At 38.2% G+C, this 20,088-nt stretch overlaps 1 protein-coding gene across 4 annotated transcripts in view; it reads right to left on the bottom strand.

Moving 5' to 3' along the window:
* The window catches only part of inpp4b (inositol polyphosphate-4-phosphatase type II B), a 235,419-nt gene that overhangs the window by 188,385 nt on the left and 26,946 nt on the right, over positions 1 to 20,088 (bottom strand). For 3 of the 4 annotated variants that reach the window (XM_046835884.1, XM_046835892.1, XM_046835901.1), the window contains exon 3: positions 4,849 to 4,967. In XM_046835884.1, the coding sequence (XP_046691840.1) occupies positions 4,849 to 4,967 (119 nt within the window). Of the gene's footprint in view, positions 1 to 2,296; positions 2,603 to 4,848; positions 4,968 to 20,088 lie in introns of those variants that run through there. The other variant, XM_046835908.1, reaches the window with a different exon arrangement.

The following is a 20,088-nucleotide window of genomic DNA, read 5'->3' as shown; positions in this document are numbered from 1 at the left end:
GAATGTGAATCATGTCTTTACGCGCTACCTGGGTGCGGGTGTCGCCAAACCCTCCCTGTGTGTCCAGCTGTTCTTGGATATCTGAAAAGATGTGGTGAGCGGCGTCTTATCATAGAGAACTCGGTGGAAATTGGTTAAACTTGAAAAACATAACAAATAAGTTATGGTTGCCATGTTGAGAACGACTGATTGACAAACTGCCGACAGTAGTAAACTAGCCTTCCCCATTCTTTTTTAAAACATTAGCATTTTATTCTCAATGATGTATAGAAATTCTTCCAAGCATTTGACATTTCTTCTGGGTTTTTCATTTCGTCCATCAATCCGGTAGAACAGATGTGCATGTGAAGTGTGCTGTCATGTTTTTATGAGCCAAGCAGCCATGCAGCATTGACGAGAGTCTCAACACACTCAAGCACCGAACACTGTGTTTGTTCTGACTGCCTGAGCACACAGCTCAATTAGAACAGACTGCCACAAAAGTTTGCTGATAACCAACTGGCAATTTGTTTTGCTCTCTGGCTAACAAGAGCATGAACCCAGACTTGTGTGTGTGTGTGAATGAATCCTAGGAAAGTTTCAGTCACCTGGTGGTGTATTTCTTCTCTTCCTCCCCTAGACATAATTCCTGGTTTACATTCTTGCTAAAGAATTTTCTTCTTTCTTTAAAACAACTCTTTATTTCATATACATTTACTATAATTATACTAATTATAATAAGTTATTTACTTCATTACTTCCTTATTTATAGCCTACATCACTTCCTGTTTGATCTTTCCCTTTGATTTTATAAATAACTATACTTTTTACTTCCTTCCCTCCTAATTCTTCCTTTCTCTAACCTCACATATCTGCTTGGTTACCAACATTTATTATTGTATTCATTTAAATATATAATTTATTATGGTATAGATCCATCCAGCCATCCATCAATCCACTTTTACGGTATGGCCACCTCTACCTTATATCTGGGGTAAGGTGGGATGGGTGGGTAGTAACCGTGCAGTTTGGTAAATCCCTCTTTACAGTACAAACTGTCCAAACAGACCACACACATCAACCATTTAGTAGTTATTTACAGACGTGTGAGTACTGAAAGGAATTGAATCACTCTAAATGTAGGTTAAAAAAATGTGTGCTAGTGTTGTGTAGCAGCTTTAAAATAAATTTTTAATAACAATGGACATTTCTCGAAGCAGCCTGACAAGAGATTCATAATAAAGTGAAGAAAAACAAACAAAAAACAACAGATTCTTCATCAGCTACCTCACAAACCTTCAACTTCTTTGCCTCAAGTGAAACTTGCTAATGTCTGACAAAATGACAAGATAAGCATTATCACCTTACACCACTAGTTTAATAGACATCCCATAAATAGCTTAGAAACTCCACTGGCAATCCTGAACGTTTCAGACTGTCAGACACGCTCGTTTCCTGGTGGCGCTTCCGATCAAGCGTGAACGATGCGTCGTGAGCTAAAGAAAGTGTGATGAGCAACATAAGACTGTCATCAGGCACTCAGTGTAGCGAAGGTTCAAAAACAAGACCCAGCTGCTACGACCAGACCCCTGGTGGGAACCCCAACAAATGGCAACGTTCTCTCACACACAGAGCGCATGTGCTTTAAGCCTATAAGTTAGACAGCAGCTGCAGCCACATTCCACACTGAACAATAATATAAGCGAAAGCTCTGCCTCTCCGCTGACAGTCACTGGAGAACGCAGAAAAATTTGCATTATACGTCTAATATAGAGTAATATCTCAGAGTTGAACTTGAAAGAAAACACAAGTAACCCACTCACCTTCCCTGAATGGATTATAGACCTATTAAATATCAAGTAAAGTTTCTCTCTATTCTAATGCTGCTCTTGTGTAAAATTAATTTCTGAATGTGTCTTGGTTTATTCTGGTATAAAGAATTCTTTAAATATACAGTAATTACAAAGAGATATAATTATGTAATAGAGAGAATAGTCAAAGATTTCTAAAGAAATACAGCAATGCGAAAGAACGATAGTCTTTATTATCGAATCGGCGCAGAAGTGAGATGTTTCAATGATTCACAGGCAAGGATTCGAAGTTTAGTGCTAGTCTAAGACCCCTGGGTGCTAGTCTGAGGATAGTTCGAGCATGTCTAGATTATAAAGCATAAGTCTCGACTTAGACGTGCTAGGATGAAAATGGTTAGGATCCCATCACTGACAATCTCTATTTAAAATAAAACAGCTGGAAAAATGTGAAAGGTAAAAATGGTAGATTCATTTTAAAAGTGAGCAAATAGATCAAGTTTACCTACCCTCCTCTTAGGCCTTCCAAAACACAAGGCCATGTCACCATTGGTCACTCAGTTCACAGTCCAGCTTGCCCTTAAAATCTCTCCATATGGTGCGGTAAAATGCTTACATGCTGTACACGGATAACAGATCCAATCAATTCTTTATGGCTGCAGCATGCTTACTGGATGCCTAATTTATCAGCGTTTATCATGAATTTCCACTGCAGACACACACACACACACAGAGAGAGAGAGAGAGAGCTAGCTGTAGTCTGAGTAGACCTACGAGGAGCATGCTCTCTCTCTTCCTCTCTCTCTCTCACACTCTCACCCTCTTTCTATTGCTCTTTCCTCTGGCAAATCTCATTTAGAGGGGAATAGAGTTTTCTTTGTGCACTCATGAGGGACAGACAGCCCATGTGGTGGAAAAGGGGAGGAAAGAGTAAGGAGGGCCGAAGGGAGGGAAACAAATCAGAGTGAGGAGGGATGGGGGTGTGGGATAGTTCTATGAAACTCTGTGTGTGTGTGTGTGTGTGTGTGTGTGTGTGTGGTGCTTCCTAACAGGGCAAAGGGCATGACCAGCTGTTGCCAAGAAATATGACTTAGGAGAGAGACCCTACTGCAGCTGAACTTAGGTGTTACATTCGACTTTTAAACCACAGTGCTGTTGAACTTCTCGTGAGAAGATGTGAATTGATTTTCGACTGTAACAGCAGTTATGACAGAAGCGCCGGCTGCACGGGACTCCCGGGTTTATATCAACGCATCTGTTGTAACGTCGTTATCGTTATTATAACAACGTACGCGACTATTCATTTTTTCCCTGCTTTCTCACTGTTCATACTTTTGATAATCTGTGCAATGCACTGCCAGTTTAATTCCCCAGTCCTTCTGCTTGCATCAGCAATGTTTACACCCCAATGCACCATGCCACATCCCTACACTGTATTTGTTCCTTTCTGTATATATGCTACATGGACAAAATTTGGGACACCTATGTATTTTTTGAACAGACCACTCCATGTTTAGTCCCCAGTTGCAGCTATAATAACCTCCACTCCTATGGGAAGATGTTCCACTAGATTGTGGCGTGGGATTGTGGAGATTTGTGCTCATTCAGCCACAAGGACATTAGTAGGTGCTGATGTAGGTGAGGTGAGGAGGGTTGAGATAGAGCTCTATAGCAGGCCACTCAAGTTCTTCCACTCCAAGTGATGTAAGCATATCTTCATGGAGCTGGCTTTGTGCACAGGTGTATTATCATGCTGAAACAGATTTGGGTCTCCTAGTTCAAGTGAAGGGAAAATCCAATACAATAATGTGCCTCCAACATTGTGGAAACAAAAAACATAGATGGAAAAGTCAGGTGTCACAATACCTTTGTCCATAAAGTGCATTATTACTTTACGTATAACTATATATATATAGAATAAATAGTATCGTGTCATTCTTGAGTAATAGCAAATCTATGGAAAAGCAATGTAGTCCCTACAGAAATCCTAATAATCCATAATCCATATTAACCCAGCCAGAGATCAGAGTGGTGAAGCAAATCTAATACTTTTATCTATATAGTGTATGTAGTCTTCCGTGTCAGTGCTTTGTGGCACTCAGAGGTAAAGCTTTGACCTGAAGTTTTCCAATACAGTAAGGATTTTAGGACAGTAAAGTTTGTGGTCTTTCAATGCCAAAAATCCTGTTTTTATTTTCCTGCCCTATTAACTTCAAAGAGAAAAAGAAAGACAGACTGTGTGTTTACAGCCATTACAGAATGATTCAAGGCATCTGGAAATGGATAAAAAGTATGGCTTTTGAATGAAAACAAAAATAGTTTTCTGCTGTATAAAAAAAATGCACAAAATTTGGTCCAAACCACATCACCTTCACTGAAAACAGCATGTTCCCAAGTCTTGTATGGTGTATGGTCTGGTAAATGCTTAATAATTGAAGCCCATTAGTGGCTATACACAGTTTGTGATCCCTCTCTACCCTGTCCATTGAAGAAAAACTGTCAAATAAGGACTAAAGGACTAATTTCTCTGGTTCATTCTCAGAACAGCAGTGACAAAAATTCCTTGAAAAACAGTCACTAGTGAACAATGTCATCTGTGGTGTAGATGCAGGATAGAATGGTAGAACTTTGTGAATGATTAATATATTATTCTGTCTGACTGGCGTCTTTATTTCGGATGAGTGACTGCTGCTTGGGGGAGAGTTATGAGTTATACACACTGTGCTTTATTCTGCTCCACAGACCCACACGATCCTGATTGTGGAAAAAAAAAAACGTCCCTCGTCTCTGCATGCTCTTTATTCTACAGTTATTCCAAAAAATTCTCAACTCAGCCACATTGTATGTAAGTGTACCCCCATAGACTTATGCATACTCAAAGACAAACCACGATGTCAAAAAAGTGTTGTGTGTACTTTAAATCCTCTGTTCAGAGAATTGTGTTAAAAACTCCGCTCGGTTCAAACTAGGAGGAAAAATATCTGTGAGTCTCTGTGTGTGTGTGTGTGTGTGTGTGTGTGTGTGTGTGTGTGTGTGCGAGTGAAAGAGAGTGAGGTCTTACCTCCACTACCTCAGTGCAGGCATAGGTGATGATTCCCTGCTCGTGAGCATCCAGCACAGCCACCTGCACCAGCACATTGGGCTTCCTGTCCTTGAACTCGGTGAGCAGCTCTCTACATGCTGACAGACACAGAGGGAGAAAGCAAGAGAGGGAGAGAGCAAAGGTTGGCGAACAGAGTAATAGCTTTCTGAACACAGGACATAGACAGGAAGAAAGGCAGGAGGAGAGGGAACCTGAGGACGTGAGACAGCGAGACGAGGTGAGTCTCAGAGCTACTATCACACACCGTTATGCTTCAGGGTGTGGAGTCACATATACCACTGTTTCCCAGAGAGACAGGAAGGCACATGACTAAATCTCCTGAAACCCTTCGAGTAGTGCCACCCTCTGTGTCTCACTCCCTCTCTCTCTCTCTTGCTCTTTAACACAGTAAAGGTTTTACCAAAGCAACCCCTCCCCTCATTTCCTACAGCAGGAAAGGCAAGTTTTCCCCATGATACATTTAAAGAGGACACGCAGTTTTCCTCTATCGCTGTTTCTCTCCTCTCACCAAATTTTATGATGTAATATTCTTTAGTTACAGCCCACTCAAACAGTCTGTTGCCATGATATTAGCCTTAATAAAATCACCAGCCAAATGACAACGCTTCAGCCAACTGACTGAATTACCCATCGCATTTGTTCAACTAACAAGCGATAATTCACTTCGTTTGTAGCTTGTTGTAGTGACGCAGCTGCTGTCAGATACAAAATGCAGTTTGTGAAACTCTTTTGCTACGTTCTGGCTCCATAGGCAGATTAGCTAACAATAAGTAATTAGCTAATAAGTAAGCTAACTCTTTAGTTACATTCACCAGAAGCAGCAACCACTTTTTTAATCTGAAGCTGTTTTTTTTTTCTTCATAACGTCTCTATTGACATTTATTGTGTGGTAACAGTATGAGATGTAGTCATTATTAAACTTTTTTCCCCTTGTTACAAGTTGCATTTAAAGTTTTTGAGATTTTTTTGGATTGACTAGCCTTCATGTCTTAAATTAATGATGAAGTCTTTTCTCTTTTTTCTTTTAACTGAGTGTTTCTTTCTATAATATTGATTTGTACAGTAGTACTAATAGGATTTTTGACTCTGTACTCACTCTTTCCTCTGCACAAGACAACTGATGGTGTAAAGCATATGATAAAGGCAAGAAATGTCAAGAATAAACTCTTGACTAGACACACCTGTGAAGTGAAAACCATTCCAAGTGTCTAACTCGTGAATTCGATGAGAATCACGATGCATTGTTTTTTTTAACAAATTTGCATCCATAAAAACAATTTATTCATATGTAGGAAATGAAATTGAAAGTTATAAATGATTAACTACAACTTTAAATAAGATCTAGAGATAATACTACGTGAACAGTGTGAAGAACAGTCTATAGAGGAGTTATGAAAGTGTAGAGAGAGAGATGACATGCACTGTTTTATCCGGTGTGGATAATGTATGAGTTTCACCTTCTGTTGTTTAATAGACCAAGTGTTGATCTCCCGAGTTCCTTGCCGGTGTCCTAACTGCAGTGGTGATAAACCGATCAGCAGAACAAATCCAAGCTCATACGAACACGCACAGGGTAAGAACAGTGAAGCTAACGTATAAAACCCCACACGCTTTACAAATATATTATTATAGTTAGATTCGCTATACTTTTATTATTTGGCAAGTGGCAAATAATTTGTGACCAATATTTTATATGTAGATTGATTTCTCCTTATTAAACTGTTTCTCAAGAGTGTTCTCTCAGCACCAATTCAGCACTTAATAAATGTATGATTTGCTGTCTGTCTGACACAAAGAAATAACTATCTGTACCATATTGAATTGCATAGCATAATCATTAATACATTTTTTCCAATTGCATGATATTGCATTGAATCAAATAGAAATTAGATCGCACTAAGTCGTAATAGGGGCGAAACGTATCGGTGGCTGCTTTATATGTATCTTTAATGTATCGTATCGTTGATTATGCATCGAGATGCGAATCACATCAGCCTCTGTTATGTAGATGCACATCCCTATCATTTATATATGTTTGGCAGACGCCCCCTATAGCAGTTGGGGGTTAAGAGCCTTGCTCAGGGGCCCAGCAGTGGCAGCTTGGTGGTTCCTTCCAAACTCATGTCCATCTGATCCAAGGTCCTGATCTACAGGACGACAGGCAAAATCTAACAAATAATATACTCAGTATTTCCAAATCATCACACGAGGTGCACCACCGAATGCAAGCTTTCAAACTACCTCACACACCCCTCCGAACAAAACATACGAATCACGAGCAAGCTCTAGATACATCTGTTGCAGGTCACAATCCTCATTACAGCACTTAAGTATATCAAATTGATAGGCACAGTCTGTTTTAATGTGCTCCTTACAAGACCTACGCTTCAAAAATTGCTTAGACGTGCTGAATAAATTGAGATAAAAGTGCGGATTTTTTCTGAAGAAAAACTCAGTGGTCTAACAATCACACGTTGACTTCTAAACAGGCTGAAGGTGACAGACACACCATGCATTGCATATGCGTTTTACACAATCATGGAAAACACTAGATTACAGCACTTTAGTTTAAATAACCTCATTTAAAAACATGCTAAACATTTAAACATCTAACCAGAGAGTTTACTGCAGATCTAATCTAATCAAAAAAGGCTAAACTCTTTATTACTCTAATTAGGCACACCACACATTTCTATTTTATAGTTAATGCTGCTCTTTCTAGGTGTCTTTTATCGCTATACTTAACACTGGCCTTTTAGTGAGTACTCATTTAGAGTCAAATTAAAGTCTCATAACTTTCTTTGGCCTGGTAGTGTATGTGTAAGTCCCAATAAAACTCGGATTATAAAACAAATAAAATGGTTAAAACATAAAAAAAATATTGTTAGATGATTAAAATGCATAGTTTAGAACCAAAATGGTGACCTTTATTCACCATGCCATATGAGAAGAGGTAAAAAATCGGGTAGGGGGATGCCATTGACCCAAATATTCATTTCAAGTTTAATATAATAAAACAAAAAAAAATTAAGATGCAAAACTGTAAACTGAGATTAAATGTACAGAATATACACATGCTTTTTATCTTTATCTGTTGCATCCCAGATTGTCTACAAAATTCCCTTGGTTTTGTTCCCTCCTACCTGCAGCTCCTTTCCCCTTATATTCCTGCTCGATCACACCGATTTTCTGGAGCGTCTACATATTGTTCCTAAATTTCATCCTTCATCAATGGGTGGCAGGTTTTTTTTTGTTATGGCCCCTAAACTATGGAACTCATTTCCACCTGGCACTCAGGATAACCAAATCCACTCATGAATTTCAATCTCAGCTCAAAACCTGTATATTTTCCCAATATAATCAGTAAATGTGTATTCGCTCCATGTTTATTGTGTTTATGTGCTTGTACTGCTGATAGCTTCTAAACTATTTAGATGATATAATGTGTTCTTTTTTATGGATTTGTTTGTACACTTTAATAGAATTGCTACATGCAACTGCATTGGCTTCTGTTCTAATCTGGGCAAATGTCCATGTTTGCCCAGATGGTTTGATCTCTTTTGATTGTATTGTTCTTTAGTGCGAAGTCGTATATTGTTAATTTAGTGTGGACCACAACTCTCAAAACAGTTTGATTATTTTCGGACTACCGTAATTTTCGGACTATTAAGCGCACCCAAATATAAGCCGCACCCACTGAATTTGACAAAGATTTTTATTTTGAACATAAATACGCCGCACCTGTCTATAAGCCGCAGGTATCTACACTGAAACTAATGAACTTTACACAGGCTTTAATGAAACACAGTGTCTGTTACACGGCTTTTATCTGAACAGTAGTCTACCAAGAAGGTCATTGTTCACTGTCTTCCTCCTTCCTTTCACAACTATTTTTCTCGGGAGTTTTTCTTTTGGCATCGTCGTGCGTTTAAAAATCACCATCAGTGAAGCTTTTCTCCCGATGCCGTGCAGCTCAGAACACAGGTGAAGTGTGTTTTCATGCCCGGTTGTTTTCAGCGTGACGAATGATTCGCTTTTCCTGTAGACAGTCCGAGTGAGCGGCAGGTCAAACGTCAGAGGAACATCATCCATATTTATGATGTGGTGCGGCCCGATTCAGTGGGAGCGCATCTGATTTAATATAAAGAGTTTCATTGGTTCACCTGAACCTGTTCCGCAATTTCATTGGTCTAATGTTATGGGGCTCTGTTTTTTGGCGGCAGGAAGTTTGTGAAACCGGGAAAATCCAAGGAAAAATCCATATATTAGCCGCTTTGTTGTTTAAACCGGCAGGGTTCAAAGCGTGGGAAAAAAGTAGCGGCTTATAGTCCGGAAAATACGGTACATAGGAAAAAGTTTGGGCACCTTGAACCTGAGCATTCCTCTCCACCCTGTTATCAGTGTCTCTCAGTCCTATTTCATTAACTGTATTTTTTTTATCTTAAATGGTTCAAATCTCTGTTATAGTGGTTATATATATTTTAGGCTTTAGGATCATTAAGTACTGGCTTCCTAACTGGTGCCAAATGGTCTTTAAGCTATTTATGCTCTAAAAAACAGGTTTACCAAGATATTTCTCACATTTAATGATAAAAAAATGCGGCAAAAAAAAACGTCTAAAGTTTTTAATTAGTGTTTCTTTAGGTTTTGATCCTTATATCTTCCTCTTTATTTCCCTGACCCTTTTAATATTTCGCCATTTTTTTGCAAAATGTTTATTTCAGCTTATTGCCATTTGCACTGAAGCGCTGTGAAGTGCATTTTGTAAGAGATAACACCAAAGAACACTACAGCAGGATACAGAGACATTTGCTGATATTGGAACACTTCAGTGAGCCTTATCTCACTTATAGCACATCTTTAATGTGTTTTGGTTGTTTTGCTTTCTCTCTGAATGATATCAATCAGGATTTTATTTTGTCTTGGAGGCTAAACAGATAAGCAAGTAAAATTACATTCAAAACTGCAAAATCATGGTTGAAATTCGAGCAGATGGGGTTTTGTATAAGTAGTCCCCCCATGAACTTTTCTACATTTTATGGTACAAGCTGAAAGTGAAATGGACATTGAGATTATACAATACGCCATGAATCTACAGAACATAATACTGAAGAATTAAGAAAAACAATATAGTCCAGAAATGTATATTTATTTTCAGATAAATAGTATTCATTTAATAAAATAAACACTGTACAGTATGGAAAAAGTATTGGGACACCTGACTTTTCCAGCATTTGTGATTCTTCCTCAATCTGTTACTACCAAGTTGGAGGCACACAATAGTATGGGAGTGACATTCTTTCACTTTTACGAGGAGACCCAAACCTCCTCGAGAACGATAATGTCCTGTGCACAAAGCCAACTTCATTAAGATATGGTTTACTTGGTTGGAGTGTACCGAATGCATTTCTTTTAACGTGCAAAACATAGTTGAATTCCGAGTTCCCCCTACGAACATATAAAGTGGCGGACCGCAAGTTTGTTTAGTTTCCGCCTCAGACTTTTTTGTTCAAACGTCAAAACAAGAAAACATGAAAATGCTAAGGAATCTATAGCGCTAGTGATAGCCGCTAACCAGGAAGTTCGATTTTTTTATTTGTCATAGGCATAGGTATATGCAGGATGCTACATGCAGTAAAATAAAAGGTAAAAAAAAAAAAGAAAGATCTTGATTCCACAGCACCAGCGATATTGATTCTAGTGTTTTATGTCAATAAACAATTCTGCATATCGAGGAAGTGAGTGAATGAAGGATGGTCGGAATGAAGACATTTGTTAAAGTATGCTAAAATAAGTAGAACAGTTAAGTAGAACATATCTTTAGAAAATTCAATATTTAAGTGTAAAGAACATCTGTATTACCCAAATGTGTCTAACAAATTTAAATTATATAATTTAATTATTTCCATGTATTTAATTTAACTTAGTCAATTTAATTTGTGCCAATTTAATAGATTACTCAATTTAATAATAAAATGTATTGCATTAACTTGATTTATTCTACATTTATTAAATTTTCTTTAACCAAGGCATTTTTTATGTAAACTGTTTAAATGTTGATGATCACAAATATAAATAGTAGTGAACAGCATAAATTATAAATGACAAGCAATTACGAGCAGTTTTGGATTTCTTTCCACTCAAACCATCGCCAAATCGCCAAACCATGAAAACCGAGGTACTGAATTTTGTATACGTTACACCCCTAATATATGCACACAATATAACGCACAACAGTAAACATTACAATGCCAAGTGTTAATGAGGATAGATTACTAAAATTATATCTTTTTTTTTGCTGATGATTTTATATTATAGTTGATGGTATAATGTTGCCATGGAAACATTGTACACATTAGTGACTGTACATACTTGGTACCTGATGCATCAGACTTCTTGTTTTCATGGAGTTAAAGCAGTTCAAACATTTGGACAGAAGTCATCTCTAGAAGCTCAATTCCTTCCTAAATGATGTAGTGTCTATGCAGTTTTATTTTTTGAATAGTTTGTTCAGGTGTTTCAGTGCTCAGAAAATTGCTTCTTAAATGGAAACTTGCAGGGTTTTGGTTTAAGTTACGGGAATCTTCCATGAGCAAACAGGCACTTATTTTAAAAGTATTCCTGTAAATACAGCCTAAGAAAATATTAATCATGACAGTGCAAAAAATGAGACTGGCCAGCTTTAGCCTAGGTTTATGTAAACTTTAGATCACAACAGTATTCGTGTTTCTTTATTTTGCTCATATTCATGTTCAATTAAACAATTAAAGCTGTTTGAAACAGCGGTAGCATTAAATATTCCCTTCACTTGAACTTGGAGACCCAAACCTGATCCAGCATGACAATGTCTCTGTGCACAAAGCCAGCTTCATAGAGATATGGTTAACATGGGTTAGAGAACAACATCTTGACTGTCCTAGTGTAGAGCTCTGACCTCAACCCAACTGAACAATTGGAACGCTGAATGCTTTTATGGAATCTAGTGGAACATCTTCTCAGAAGAGTGGAGGTTATTATAAAAGCAAACAGGGACTAAATGTGGAATGGAATTATCAAAAACAGCACACACACAGCTTATGGTAATGTGTTTATAAACCTTTTTCTATATAGTGTATGAAGCATAAAATGTGTTATTTATAGCAACTGCCCTCAAACTCACAGAAGATGGTGAATTACATTAAATTGAGTTAAACTGAATAAACCAATTTTAATATTGGTAATATTTATGTTTTGCTTTATTCAATTAGTTTGATTCATTCAAAACGCATAACTTTTTGCAAACTCTAAACCACACACTTCCATAATATATACCGCAGACACACTGTGGATTAATAATGTGTTCAGCGTGTTCAGTAAACACAAAGGCTTCCATAGTCATGTTGGTAACTAACTTTTTTTAAATAAAGATTTATTTCGTTTTCTAGCAACGTTTGCAATGTTTCTACCTCACACCTAACCTATATAGTCAGTGGATTAAATAAAATTATAATTGAATTTTATACTAAGTTTATAATTACACTTGTATGCACTCTAAATGGTTGACAATTGATCATGTGCTGATTCCTTCCATCACAAGAAACAAGCAAATTAAACATTAGTTATTGTATTGTTCAAAAGAATTTGTGTTTTTTAGCCAGTGAAAAAACCCACATCGGTGCACAGTGTATAACAAAAAACATATTTTCAATGGCCATTGCTTAGATTTAGTATTATATTGTTTGACAAACACATTATCACAAGTGCAAGGGTCGGCCAGAGACACGATTTATGAACAAGCACACGCAAAGCCATTACTCAATAATATACATTTTATGACGGGACTTATCTCGGATCACTTCATCTTTCTTGATGTGCTCTCTGGAGCAGCTCATCCATCACACACAGACATACACAAACACACACACCTCCTGAGTACGGCCCTGTGTTCTAGAAATCCAGTCTGCTATAAGGATGATTGCACCCACATGAAGGTGTGAATCCCAGTACCATGTACTGTTTTACACACACACACTACACACACACACTACACACACACACACACACTACACACACACACTTACTCACTCACAGAGGTTTTCTTTTACCAGCACTGTAGAAACATCGCTTAATGGTTCTCACTCTGAGTAAGACTACACAGACATGTCAGAGACGTGAAAAGAAAAAGTTCACCGAGGTGAGCAGGATCCGCCTTTTCCCAGCAAGCTAATTTCCGACTCTGAGCAAAGACAGCGAGCGTTTACGGTCCTGTGGCAGCCAGGAGTAAAATACTTTTGTTCAAAGTTAACAAAGCTGAACATTTTTCCAATACTGTTTTTTTCACGTTCAGACAATAGAAAAACTGTGCAAACAGTAAAAAAAATCCCTTCTTTTAGGCCATGAGCACATGCCACTGAGGTGATGGGATCCTTATGGCAATATATTTTACACCTTTAGAGGTTATACCTGTAGTTAACAGTGCGCTCTAAAGTCTTTAAAGTACAGTAGAGGTACTCAAGATTACTTTCTTTCGGCTTCTCCCATTAGGGGTCGCCACAGCGGATCATCCGCATGTTTGATTTGGCACATGTTTAACACTGGATGCCCTTCCTAACGCAACCCTCCCCATTTATCCGGGGTTGGGACCGGCACTAAGAATGGCTGGGGTTGGTTCCCTGACCGGGGATCGAACCCGGGCCACAGCGTTGAGAGCGCCGCATCCTAACCACTAGACCACCAGGGGACCGGTGCTCAAACTGACAGTACATACATTTAATAAATTGTAATGGTTAAAGATGATTGTGATTAAATGTTTCCTGTTTTCCTGCACCATTGGCATTAGCACTTTTAACAATGGACATTTTCTCAAAGCAGCTTCATAGAGATGAAGCAGTTATAACGTTGTATAGAATAATGTGTAAATTTAGTGCCTATTAGTTTGTTCCTTAGAATTGTAAGGTTTTTCCTAATGAGTGAGCCAGTGGTGACAGTGGCAAGAGAAAACTCCCTGACATGGCATGAGGAAGAAACCTTGAAAGGAACCCCACTTAAAAGGAAACCTGTCCTCAACTGGGTGGCACTGAACATCATTACATTACTAGACGTGTACAATATGTATTGTCTATGATAATACGAAACGATGTGCGATTCGACATTATCAAGGTAGATCGCAAAATTGATTGATTAAAAAACAAAATCAAGATATCATTATTTGTCAATAACACACACCCCTATACAATTCCATTATTGTTGAGGTGAGCTGTTCAGTGATAGGTGCTTAAATACACAGCTGTTCATGCAACCTTTGGTGCTGAGCCACTGGAGCAGACTGTTGATATCAATTGCAGTCCAAAACCATCCTCTAAACTCTTGAGTTGCTCAGTAACATCATGGATCTTTAGGCTCTTGATGTTGAACCAACCACAGCTGAACAGAGTGGTCGCCAATTAAACAAAACTCCATCCAGAGATAGGGCATGGAGATGAATCAGACAGATCAGAAGAGAAGAAAGAGACAAGAACCAAACAGTGAACAATAGATTGACATGGCTTGATTTTTGTCCTGGAAGTGTACCAGGGAAAAACATTTGAATACATCTTATATATAGTATCTCACAAAAGTGAGTACACCCCTCACATGTAGGCAACCATTATATTATATCTTTTCAAATGTAAATACTATAAAAATAAAACTTGGATATATTTTAGTCAATGTGCAGCTTGTATATCAGTACAGTTTTACTGTCCTCTAAAATAACTCAACATACAGCCATTATTGTCTTAATAACTGACAACAAAAGTAAGTACACCCTAAGTGAACATGTCCAAACTGTGTCCAGTGTGTCAATATTTTGTGTCAGCACCATTGTTACAGTATGTATTATACAGTATTAATCCTCCTTAGCATTGAATTCACCAGAGCTGCACAGGTTGTTGCTGGGATCCTCTTCCACTCCTCCATAATGACATCATGGAGCTGCCTTCAGAAGTTATACTAAAAACGATTGCTGAAATGTAAAGGATGCACTCACTTTTGTGAGATACTAAATGGTGTTCACACTCCTAATGCAATTGCAGTATGTCAAAGATATGAGTTAATGAAGCATTTATACCACTGCAATAACAGTTTGCAATCTCAAGGTTTCATCATGGGCAGATCCAAACTATTGCTTTTCCTCTATTCAAAAATGCCTTGTATAACTACAGTCTTAAAAAGCACAATTTCTGTATTTGTTTTAAAATGTAAGTTTGTGGAAGGTTATTAGAACAATTCCATATGAATGTGAATAAATGTGAGTATTATATATAGAAATAAAAAACTAATTAGTATTAAGTAAGAAAAAGGTTAAACTGATGAACGATGCATAACGTTCCTGGATATTAGGCATTAGGAGTGTATTTTTGCATTATGTGTTTTGTGATAAAGAAAATTCTTTTCAGTCAGCCTGGAGAGAGAGAGAGATAAAGAGAGAGAGAGAGAGAGAGAGAGAGAGAGAGAGAGAGAGAGAGAGAGAGAGAGAGAGAGACCTGTATGTCATGATGATAGCTGAATGAAAACAAGCCCCTCATCCTTATAAAAGAGGTGATAAGCGTTAAGCACAGACTTTCTGAAAACATATTATATCCAGTTCTAGACTTTAAAAAGGATTTGCATCTAAAAATCCCCTCTGACTGCTTAATTCAGTTTCAGATTCAGCTTAATCTGGGATTGAAGCAACTTCCCCAAGAGCTTAAATAATTGAGTTTTTCCCTGTTTCGCTTAATTATCCATCAAGCACAGCGCACCATTATTAACCTCTGGGTCTTAAACCTGTTTAATATTAGGATAAGCGTAAGCAGTAATCTATTCACATCCTTTTTTTTGTTTGAAACTCATCTAAAAACCGAAAGAACCCAAGGTTACAAACCGAGCAACCTCTAGAAATGAATGAATTCATTAATGTTAATCAGGTTTGCAAGCTGTATTGGAAAGTGTGTCGATACTGAACGTTTCTAAGATGCACTTTTCAGCGCTTCCTTATATTTGTCTGGATTTTCACTGATGGCTTTTGCAGAAGAAAGCTTTCGTGTGAAAGGACGTCCAAGCTTCAGTGAGCACTTGAGCCCAGTCTGTTGCGGTAAACCCTATAATTTGCTCAAGATGGGACATGATTTGCTTTGGAAGTGTGACTTTCGTTTCTTACTTACTCTGCAAACTCATGATCGAGGACCAAATCATATTATACATCATCGTGTCTACCTTTTCCATGTGCTGGATCTGACGTTTTAGAACAGCTACAAGCGTTTTGGCTCCAGATTGCGCTTTAAAGATTTGAATCGCACTCCAAATTGTAACCTGCCTCCAAAAAGATCTCCAAATCCCATTTTACAAAATCTAATTTGAGGTAGCCTGTCAGCTGGATGGTGTGGCGACAGCAACGAGTTCTAACTGCGTGGCGTTTATAATAAAACAAAACGCCAATTAATGTGAAGCGTTTTAATGCACGTCACTGTCAAGCTGCCGGGAAATACGCCGTATTGTACAGTAAATTTAACTTTCAATCTGCCACTTCTTCTACAAACAAACAAAAGCTCATCTACGAAGCATGTAAACAAGCAGAGTGAGGACAATATTTCCTCTATATGTGCATGGTGAAGTAATCCGAGCGCCGCTTGACAGAATGAGCAAAAAAGAAGATGGAAATCAAAAACATTTCTTTTCATCAACTCAAGGATCCGCATTATGAAAGGGAAGATTACCGCCTGTGCGAATACAACTTTGACTGTGTGTGCATGTGTGCACACACAATTGGGAGGCTTTAATCTACTCCCACGAGTGGAAAGCACATCCCAATATCATTGAGGCTCACAGTCAAAGGCAAGAGTGAGCACAAGTTTGCAGAAGTGCCTCCGCTGTGCCAGCGTGGTGAGGATTTATCCAGATTTGCAGCATTAATGCTAAATGAACCTTTTCGCTAGCTTGAGGAATGCTGTTATTATCCACAATTCATTACCTTCCAATCGCTCAATATTTATGCCACATTTAACAATTTCTAAATTATGTTTGTCTGTGAAAAATAAGCTATATTCTAAGCCTAAGACTGTAGAAAAATAAACTTTGCTATACTAAAAAGCTTCTTTCCGGCCAGAAGTGGTAGTTATTCAAGAGTATGACAGGCTTTCTTATATCACATCTAGTGGCGGTGCCTTAAAGTAAGATTTTCTGAAGCGTTTACACAGAAATAGCGTTTAGAGTGCAGGTTTAAAGCTGTCAGAAGCAGAAATGGAGAGGATAGGCCTGAAAAATGTGGGGGGAAATAAATTGCACAAAGAATAAGCCAGCTCGATGGAAGCAGATGCTGAGAAACTGTACGTTTTCACAAGGAGCACAATAACTCTGAGTAAAGGAAGCATCTTTTCATTTCAAAGTTTAAAGAACTGAACCTCTGGAGAAGAACGCTCCTCAAAAACAGCGCCTACGATGCTAATGCGACCTGCAACCTGGCAACCCGGAGCACCAGAAAAACACGCATGTAAAGGATTTTGCAGACCTTTTTGGCCCTCATTACATTATCGGTGAGTGGAAAGGAGCACATTAAGGAAAAGTCGTCGTTCTCTGTCAATTTGGTGGTGCTCAGTACAAACAAACCTGGTGGTACGAAGGTGAAAGTCTGGAGATAGGTGAGGAAAATAAACCATTTCCTGTAAATAAATAAGGCAGAATAAATCAGAATCACAAAAATCATCTGCACCTGAAGCAGACTGACTGTTTCTGCAATACGAGGCAGAATGTTGTCATTAAACAATTGATGAAAACCTCTGAATTCCAAATACTTATTATGTAATTACCTTTTAAATCATATCATGCAGCTACACTAAACTACCAGGAAAGATGTGTAGTGAGTAGAGTGAGGAAGATATTTTGGGTCCTAGAGTGTTTAGAACAGACCATTTTCCTCCTACACAAACTTTACTCTTGAAAGGGTTCTACTTGGAACCATTTCTAAGAAAAAAACCCTAAAAGAAAACCCCTTAAGCATGAAAGAAACAGAACCAAAAAATGGTCTATACTACAATATCTGATGGGAACGAAATGCATCATTTTCGTGGTCTGGTATTTAAACATTTTTCTTCTATCAAAACTGGGACTGTGGCATCTACTCAGTCACTTGAGCTTTATAAATCCAGGGCATCTTTCAATTGTATTCTTTTACCTGTACAGACAAATTTTCCACTCAGCACTGAAGACTAAAAAGGTGAGTTTCACAGTCACATTCATGTTCAGGGTGTCTAGTCAGTGAGCTTCTAGGTCAGGATCTAGAGAAACATCATGTGTCTAATGTCAGGCTCACGCGATTTTGGCCACAGTTTGGTCGTCTAAGACAAATTTTGTAAAACCTTAAAAGAATCCTATAACCTTAAAATCTGTAGTCTCTGATTGCTGGTTTGACATGTTCACCGACATGTTTTTTCCTTCGATGAAATTTCTATCAGTTTGAGAAGATTTCAGGATCTTTCCTTCAGTGTGACTTCTCCTACGATGACCGGCAAACCGGGAAACAATAGAAACGCCGAACCTGATGACGAAATTAGCGTCAACTTTAAACCACCTCGAAGGATATGTAGAAATGAGTCAGGTGCACAGAAGAGACAAGAAAATAAACGTATTGAGTTCCGGAGAGAAAAGGAGAGTTTATATGACGCTTCAAGGCATGTCAAACAAAATTAATTCTACATATTGTTTTTGTTTGCTGCTAGCTACCATTAGCGAGGGAACGCAGGTCTAAAAGTGTCATAGATTGAAAGACTGACAGTCGTACAGTCTAACATTATGACAATTGAGATCCTACACTGTGTCACTGGGATAATTTTTATACAGTCTGACAAGCGACAACCGCGAAGGACTATTAAAAATCGCACAATTTGAGCATAAAACGATAAGTGTTTCCTACAGTCACATGGAAACAATCCTCCAGATGCATCATCCAATGCTTCCATTATTGCAGTTCCTGTTGAAAAAAACGCAGCTGCACGACTTGTGTTCAATTTGCCCAATTTATCCCACACCACCCCACTGCTGCTCCCTTCACTGGCTTCCAGTAGCTGCATGTATCAGATTCAAAACACTAATGCTTGCCTACAAGGCCAAAAATGGACCAGCACCATCTTACCTTAGAGACCTCATCACATCTCGCACTGCACCATGCTGTTAGTACAGGTTAAAATACTTCAAGGCTCTTCTCTGTTCTGGCACCGAGGTGGTGGAATGAACTTCCTCTAGATGTCAGAACAGAGAACAGAGTCCCTGGCTATCTTCAAGCGATGATTGAAGACCGAACTCTTCCTAAAATACTTAAATTAGCACTTTCCCAGTTTGCTTTGTAGAATTCAAGAGTTTTATTTATATTAAGTTTGTAATCTGGTGTACCAGTGTAGATTTATTTATTGCTAGAGACTCAAAGCACTTTTCTACGTCGCTCTGGATAAGGGCGTCTGCTAAATGCTGCAAATGTAAATGTAAAAAGTAAATTGCGTCGACAACAAAAGGGGTTAACTCCAATGTTACAGAAAAAAAGGTCAAAATAAAGCAGCGGTTTTATCCGTGGCACCAATGCCCATCTGATCAAACTTGGTGTTATCTAAATCCCAGCAGAATATCTAAGGGTAGGAATATGAAAAGAGCTCAAAGGACTGACGGCAAAAACGAGGGATTCCACGGAGCAGGCCTGAGGAGATCAGCTATTTTCACATCATTACAGTCAGTTTCATCAGATACTGCCATCGCAAATATGCTGCATGAGTGACGGGACCTCCTACAGGCACACGCACACAAAGTGAACCATCACATCAAACCAAAATGGCAAACCTTCAACCATTCACATGCCAAGTATTGGATTTAGCCTTTGATATGAGCAGTGTGGTTCCTAATTACAGACAAAAGCTTCATGTTGCTAACATGGCACTATAGAGAGACCACAATTAAACTCTATGGAGAAAAAAGTATATATATATATATATATATATATATATATATATATATATATATATATATATATATATATATATATATATATAATGTTTTAAAATGATGATGCATGTATAGGAGGTTTAGCACACATGGCATGGATCACGTTATTTATGTCACTGTTTATATAATATTATTTAAGGAGACCCAGGAGATGAGAATTTTATTTATGAATAGCACAACTTGCCATTTCACCACCTGCAAAACTGCTGCGCCAAT

The sequence above is a fragment of the Silurus meridionalis genome, chromosome 2, assembly GCF_014805685.1.
Source record: "Silurus meridionalis isolate SWU-2019-XX chromosome 2, ASM1480568v1, whole genome shotgun sequence".
In the NCBI taxonomy this organism is placed as follows: Eukaryota; Metazoa; Chordata; class Actinopteri; order Siluriformes; family Siluridae; genus Silurus; species Silurus meridionalis.
This window is presented reverse-complemented; position numbering and strand designations above follow the sequence as displayed.